Source organism: Theropithecus gelada, chromosome 1 (assembly GCF_003255815.1).
Source record: "Theropithecus gelada isolate Dixy chromosome 1, Tgel_1.0, whole genome shotgun sequence".
NCBI classification, from domain to species: Eukaryota; Metazoa; Chordata; class Mammalia; order Primates; family Cercopithecidae; genus Theropithecus; species Theropithecus gelada.
In genome coordinates this window covers 73,508,065-73,516,268 of record NC_037668.1, presented here as the reverse complement: position 1 = coordinate 73,516,268, position 8,204 = coordinate 73,508,065, and the positions used below count along the sequence as shown (strand labels likewise).

The following is an 8,204-nucleotide window of genomic DNA, read 5'->3' as shown; positions in this document are numbered from 1 at the left end:
GGGCCGGGCGCGGTGGCTCAAGCCTGTAATCCCTGCACTTTGGGAGGCCGAGACGGGCGGATCACGAGGTCAGGAGATCGAGACCATCCTGGCTAACACGGTGAAACCCCATCTCTACTAAAAAATACAAAAAAAAAACTAGCCGGGCGAGGTGGCGGCGCCTGTGGTCCCAGCTACTCGGGAGGCTGAGGCAGGAGAATGGCGTAAACCCGGGAGGCGGAGCTTGCAGTGAGCTGAGATCCGGCCACTGCACTCCAGCCTGGGCGACAGAGCCAGACTCAGTCTCAAAAAAAAAAAAACAAAAACAAAAACAAACAAACAAAAAAAAAAAACAATGAACAAATAAATGAAAGGAGAAAGTACTTTTCTATGTAAGGTAAGAAGACTGGCTTTCATGGAGTGAAATACTGACAGAATTCATGCAAAGCCAGGCCAACTAATGGCCTAAGAGTCTATTGAGAGTAAACAGAGAACCTAAGCAGTAAATTGTGATGGAGGTCATGTTTAAGGGTAGTCTACTAGATTAGAATAGGACATCTCAAATTTTCTTCCTAAATACCCTTAATGGCAGGAAAACGTGGGAATACTGACCTCTCCAGTAATCTGGGAAAAATAACCTAAGAAAAAAGTGTTTATGTGTGCTTAAAAACTTAGGTAACATTTTATGTTGTAAGACAACCATGCATTTTTAAATAAAAATACGTAATTCAGCTGGGCACAGTGGCTCACGCCTGTAATCCCAGCACTTTGGGAGGCTGAGGCAGGTGAATCACCTGAGATCGGGCGTTCGAGACCAGCCTAACCAACATGGAGTAACCCCATCTCTACTAAAAATACAAAATTAGGCAGGCGTGCTGGTGCATGCCTGTAATCCCAGCTACTCGGGAGGTAGAGGCAGGAGAATCACTTGAACCCGGGAGGCAGGGGTTGCAGTGAGCTGACATCACGCCGTCGCACTCTAGCCAGGGCAGCAAGAGCGAAACTCCATCTCAAAAAAAAATTTAAAAAAATAAAATTCCCTAAATACTACCAGATAAAATTTGGTCTCTACCCTACCAAAGCTCCAATTCATTAAGCTCAAGCAGAGAGGAACAAAGAGGACAGGAATCAGACAAGAGATTATTGCAGATATCCAGGAGTAAGATTCTGTTCTGGATATTGGGAGAGGCAGTAGGGGGTTAGGAAAAGAATGGATTGATATTAAGCGTCAAACCTGAAACCCACAAATGCTTTGTTATAACCATTTCTTTTATAAGGAACATTTAACTTAACTGTACATAATGTAATCAACTGTATGTAATGTATGTAATGACTGACCTTCAATTCCAATTGCTAATACTATATTTGAGGAAACTAACTCAAATCTAGCCATAAACCAAAAGCCTGATGCTTGAAGATTTAACTTTTTTTTTTTCCCCTCTCAGATAATGGAGGTACATTAAAGTCTTTGGGGGAAAATAAATGATCTTTAAGGCCCTAAAGCTAACATTTTCCTCCAGGATATAGGTCTACATGGCTACCTGGTGGTAGCTACCAACTTCTAAGCAATTCCAACAACAGTGCTAAGAACGTATGAAAATGTGCTAAAAATGTATGAAAAAATGCTGTGCTAATAATAGCGCTATCAATCATGACTTGCTTGGGCCTAAAGTGTTTCCATAGACACAAACTTCCAGTGTTAAAATTGGGAAAGTCAGGCTGGGCTCAGTGGCTCACACCTGTAATCCCTTTACAAAGCACTTTGGGAGGCCAAGGTGGCTTAAGCCCAAGACTTCCGAGACCAGCCTGAGCAATGTGGGGAAATCCCATCTCTACAAAAAAAAAATACAAAAATTAGCTGGGCATGGTGGCACACACCTGTGGTCCCAGCTACTGGGGAGACTGGGAGGTTGAGGCTACAGTGAGCATGAGATTGTGCCACTGCACTCCAGCCTGGATGACAGAGACCCTGTCTCAACAACAACAAAAAAAAGTGGGGGAGGGTGGGGAGAGGTCCTAGACAAACCAGGACAAGGTATGGTCACCTAAATTAGCAGTGATTGGAATATAAATTACATTACTCAGGAAAATGAAAGGGTGAAATTGCTTGGTGATATTTAAAGTTTTAGTTACTGGTACAAACCACATGAAAAATAATCAAATGTTTTAAAACTCTTGCTCTTCATGTTTTTTCCCCATAAAATAACTTTTTATAACTCAAGGTTTATTAGAACATAATATTACATCATAGCAAAATATACAATACTTACAAAAGACTAGCTGCTTCCTGGAATGCATTGACAGCTGCTGGAATATCCCCCATCACCAGATGTTTCTGTCCTAAACCCAATAGTTTCTTAGCTTCACTATCCACATCCAGACTGCAAGAAAAAGATTTTTTTCTAGTGTCAAGTACTGTTTAAATCAGTATTATTTGAATACCTGCTATATTTGAACAATAGTTTAATTTTTTAAAACCTTTGGACTACTCTGGCAAGGCCTGGCTAACACACTTATTTACCATCACAAAAATCAAAAGAAATCTTAAAGGCAACATTCCCAGAAGCTTGACTAGAATATTTTCTCGTAACGGCTCATCTACTCACAAAGCCTGTATTATATTACTATAAATATTTGCTAATTAAGCAACAAATAAAAAAGGTTTCATAAAAGAACCATAAATTCATACAAATTGTACTAGCTAAAAGAATTATTAGGAAGCATTAGGTAAACAGGGCAAGAGGCAGTGATTTTAAGATTAAGACAATGTAGTATTGGCATAAAGAAAAGCAAATGGATCAAATAGAACACAGAGTACAAAAACAGATCCACACATATACAACTAATTGAAATTTTGACAAAGTACCAAGGAAATGCAATGGGGAATGGATAATCTTTCTAACAGATGGTGCTGGAGTAATTATAAATCCACATGCAATAAAGTGAACCTCAACTGTTATCTATACCTCATACAAAAATTAATCTGAAATGGATCATAGGCTATCTAAATATAAGATTTAAACCATAAAATTTATACAAGGAACTATAGGATAAAAATCTTAGTGACTTTGGGTTTGGCAAAGACTTCCTGAATATGAAAGAAAAAGCACAAACTATTAACAAGAGGAAAAAAAAAATCAGTAAAGTAGACATACCATTAAAATGAAAAACTTTTGATTTTGAAAGACACTATTATAAAAACAAAAAAGGCAAGCCAAACTGGTAGAAAATATATGCAAAACTTCTGATAAAGGACTTGAATATATAAAGAACTCTTAGAATGCAATAATAATCCAATAAAAAGGGGGCGAAAGATTTTAACAAACATGTCATCAAAGATACATGGATGGCAAATAAGCACATGAAAGGATGCCAACATTATGGGTCACTCAAAAAAATACAAACTAAACCCATGATAAGATACTGTTATACTCACTATAATGGCTAAAATTTTAAAAGACTGACCACACACCAAATGACAGTGAGGATGTAGGGCAACTAGAACTGTCAAACACTGCTGGTAATAATGTAATGACCGAATCACTTTAGCAAACAGTTTGGGTGTTTCTTAAAGTTAGATATATACCTACCATATGATCCAGCCATTCCACTCCTAGGTATGGACCCAAAAAATGGAAATGAATGCCCATACAAAGACTTGTACACAAATATTCACAACAGCTTTATTTGTAAGCCAAAAACTGGAAACCCAAATGGATAAACAAATTGTGATATATCTACATCATGAAATGTCATTCACTAATAAAAAGAATGAACTATTAATACACGTGGTAACATGGATGAATCTCAAAATAATTATGCTGAATCAAAGAAACTATACAAAAAGAAACAGTACTTACTGTATGATTCTATTTAGATAATATTCTACAAAATGCAACCCATCTTCAGTGACAGAAAGCAGATTAATGGTTGCTGGGGAGGGAATGAAGTACAAAGGCACATGAGGAAACTTTGAGGTGATGAATATGCTCATTATCTTGATTGTGATAATGGTTTACAGGTGTATATACATATGTAGAAACTCGTAATTGTTACTTTAAAGTTATGTGCAGTTTCCTGTGTGTCAATTAGACCTTTATTTAATGTTTCTTACAGCTTTAAGAAAAACCTGGGTCAAAAGAGCAAGAGTCAGTGATATTCTAAGTTCCATTAATGAAAACCAAATTATTTGGAAGGATAATCCCTCTTCTTAATTCAATCAACAATACTTGGGCACCTAATATTGTTGGGCACAATTCAAGACACTGTGATTATAACAAGAATGAGCTAAGACCACATGGACAATGTCAAATTGAAGCAGAGAACTTAAGGTAAGCCGGGGGAAAAAAAAAAAAAAAAAAAAAAAAACAAGGGAAAAGCACTCTAGGGCAGAGGCAACAGTAAGTTCAAAGCTCTAAAAGAAGCTTGCTTGAAATATTTGAAAAACAGAAAACTTTTCTGGCTAGACTAAGCTGGGGAAGAATATAGGAAATAAAAGGGAAGAGGGAGAGAGCAGCATCACGTTAGTATAGACTTTAAGACAGAATAAGAATAGAACTGGGGAGAAAACCAGTTGGAAAGAAGTCTGGCCGGGCTGCGGTGGCTCATGCCTGTAATCCCAGCACTTTGGGAGGCTGAGGTAGGTGGATCACAAGGTCAGGAGTTCGAGACCAGCCTGACCAACATGGTGAAACCCCATCTCTACTGAAAATACAGAAGTTAGCTGGGCGTGGGGGTGTGTGCCTGTAGTCCCAGCTACTTGGGAGACTGAGGCAGAATTGCTTGAACCAGGGAGGCAGAGGTTGCAGGGAGCCGAGATTGTGCCACTGCACTCCAGCCTGGGTGACAGAGCGAGACTCCATCTCAAAAAAAAAAAAGAAAAAGAAAAAGAAAAAGTCTAAGGCTGAGCATGGTGGCTCATGCCTGTAATCCCAGCACTTCAGGAGGCCAAGGTGGGAGGATCACTTGAGCCCAGGAGTTCGAGACTAGCATCTCTACAGGAAAATACAAAAATTAGCTGACATCACGGTGTGCACCTGCAGTCCTCGTTACTCAGGAGGCTAAGGAAGGAGGACTGTTTGCGCCCAGGAATTCAAGGCTGCAGTGAACTAGGATCATGCTGCTCCACTCTAGCCTGGGCAACAGAGCAAGACCCTATGTCCAAAAAAAAAAAAAAACAAAACACCACTCTTTCTCTATTTAAAAAAAAAAAAGGAAAGAAAGAAACTGTAAAAATCTAGACAAGAACCTGAGGAGTATTAGAGGTTAGATTCTGAATATACTTATTTTAAAATCTGCTAATGGGCCGGGCGCAGTGGCTCAAGCCTGTAATCCCAGCACTTTGGGAGGCCAAGACGGGCGGATCACGAGGTCAGGAGATCGAGACCATCCTGGCTAACACGGTGAAACCCCGTCTCTACTAAAAAATACAAAAAACTAGCCGGGCGAGGTGGCGGGTGCCTGTAGTCCCAGCTACTTGGGAGGAGGCTGAGGCAGGAGAATGGCATAAACTCGGGAGGCGGAGCCTGCAGTGAGCTGAGATCCGGCCACTGTGCTCCAGCCTGGGCGACAGAGGAAGACTCCGTCTCAAAAAATAAAAATAAAAATAAAATAAAATAAAATCTGCTAATGGACTAGGTATATAATTTATTGAATAAAAGAGTGAGAGATAAAGCAAACGTTTTTTGGCCTGGGCAACTGGTATTAAGTGTTAATAACGGACGATGTAGAAATTTTACCTACATTTAAACCCTAGGATCTTCACCTCATAAAATTATTGAATTATTACCCCCACTTTACAGATGGAAAACTCAATACTAATGGCAGCGATTCAAATCTACACAATCTAGATGAAAAATTCTAGAACAACATTGCCACTGTCTGATAAAAAGTCAACTGAAGGAAAAGTCATTGAGAAACAAGGCAATCAATTACTGTACAGTATTTAGCTTTGGATATGTTAATTCTGAGATCCCTATTAGGCCTCCAAGATATTATAAGGGGAAATTTGGGAGAGATATGGGGACTAGAGATACAAATGGGAGAGTCAGGTACTTAAAGCTACGGGACTTAACTGGGGAGAATACATAGGGAGTGGCTACTAATAAAGAGGTTGTAGGACTGGCTGAGTCCTGGAAGCCTTCCAATATTTAGATAGGGGAGATGAGGAAGAACAGGGGTTGGGGGAATAGCCAGTGAAGGAAAAGAGACAAGAAAATAGTATGAAGTAAAGTAACGGGGCCAGGCACAGTGGATGGCCAACACAGCGAAACCCTGTCTCTACTAAAAATACAAAAATTAGCTGGGCACGGTGGTGCATGCCTGTAATCCCAGCTACTTGGGAGGATGAGGCAGGAGAATTGCTTGAACCCGGGAGGAGGAGGCTGCAGTGAGACAAGATCGTGCCACTGCACTCCAGCCTGGGTGACAGAGCAAGATTCCATCTCAAAAATAAATAAATAAAAATAAAAATAAAAATAAAAAACGTAACGGGAAAAAGTAATGGGAGTAATGGATTGGGTCAAATGTTAAAGACAAGATTAACTCAGAGAGCTGAGAGATGACTACTAGGAATATGGATGGTATTAAAGACCGTAAACAAGACTATTTTAGTAGAATGGTAGAGAAAAACTTGATTGAAGTAGCTTCAATTAATAACAAAAGTAGTAGTAGAGAAACAGAGTGGACACCTCTTTCACATTTTCCTGTCAAAGAAACTGATGTGAGGTAACAGATGAAGGGAAGTATGAGGGGGTCAACAAACAGTTAAACCTGATGATACCTAGTGGGTTGATATAAGTAATCTCATAGGAAACAATAGTATTGTTGTATAGAGAACTACAGGAGTTCTATTATTAAGTAAACAATGAGTGGGATCTTGTGAACAAATGGAGATGCTGGTGTTCCGTAAGAGCAAAAAAACTTTGATGTCAGGATCCTTTACACTGTTACATTACTGAAGCCCTCCAAAAGCCTCTGTGTATGCAAGTTACATCTATCAGTATTCGCTATACTGAAATTAAAACTAAAATAATTTTAAATATTTTTAAATGTTACATGTTAATAACATGACTTTCTCTGAAAAGTAACTCTTCAAAACAAAAATTTGGTAAGAATAGTGGCGATGTTACATTTTTACAAATCTCCTAAATGTCTGTTAGTAGAACAGGATTTCCCTATTCACTATTCTGTAATGTTTTCTTTTCATTAAAGTACAAGAATATCTGACTTGACATAGATATGCAGTTGGAAAGGGAATATTTAATATTTAAATAGTCCTTTCAGATAACTGGATATACTTCTGTTACCACACCCAAACCCAACAAAGTGGTCACTTGTCTTTAAAAAAAAAAAAGTCTTGCTCTGTCACCCAGGCTGGGGTACAGTGGCACAATAGCTCACTGCAACCTCCACCTCCTGGGTTCAAGCCATTCTTGTGCCTCGGCCTCCCCAGTAACTGGGATTAAAAGAGGGCACCACCACACCCAGTTAATTTTTGTATTTTTAGTAGAGACCGTTTCACCATGTTGGCCAGGCTGGTCTCAAACTCCTGACCTCAAGTGATCCACCACCTTGGCCACACAAAGTGCTGGGATTACAGGCAGGAGCCACCATGCCCAGTCAACAAGTGGTAATTTGTTTATTTATTTTTTTTTTTGAAACAGCCTCTCACTCTATTGCCCAGGCTGGAGTGGCGCGATCTTGGCTCACTATAACCTCTGCCTCCTGGGTTCAAGCGATTCTCTTGCCTCAGCCACTTGAGTAGCAGGGATTACAGGTGCATACCACCATGCCCGGCTGATTTTTGTATTTTTACTAGAGACAGGGTTTCACCATGTTTGCCAAACTGATCTCAAACTCCTGACCTCAAGTGATCCTCCCGCCTCAGCCTCCCAAAGTACTGGGATGCAGGCGTGAGCCACCACACTTGACCAACAAAGTGGTAATTTCTTTTTTTTTTTTTTTTTGTTGAGACGGAGTCTCGCGCTGTGTCACCCAGGCTGGAGTGCAGTGGCGCGATCTCGGCTCACTGCAAGCTCCGCCTCCCAGGTTCAGGCCATTTTCCTGCCTCAGCCTCCGAGTAGCTGGGACTACAGGCACCCGCCACCACGCCCGGCTAGTTTTTCGTATTTTTAGTAGAGACGGGGTTTCACCATGTTAGCCAGGATGGTCTCGATCTCCTGACCTCGTGATCCGCCCGCCTCGGCCTCCCAAAGTGCTGGGAT

At 40.3% G+C, this 8,204-nt stretch overlaps 1 protein-coding gene across 3 annotated transcripts in view; it reads right to left on the bottom strand.

The window, feature by feature from the left end:
• The window catches only part of NASP (nuclear autoantigenic sperm protein), a 39,238-nt gene that overhangs the window by 16,088 nt on the left and 14,946 nt on the right, over nt 1–8,204 (bottom strand). For 2 of the 3 annotated variants that reach the window (XM_025384330.1, XM_025384344.1), the window contains exon 3: nt 2,250–2,360. The exons of the other annotated variant lie outside the window; for it this stretch is intronic. In XM_025384330.1, the coding sequence (XP_025240115.1) occupies nt 2,250–2,360 (111 nt within the window). The remainder of the gene's footprint in view (nt 1–2,249; nt 2,361–8,204) is intronic. 3 annotated transcript variants of the gene reach the window in all.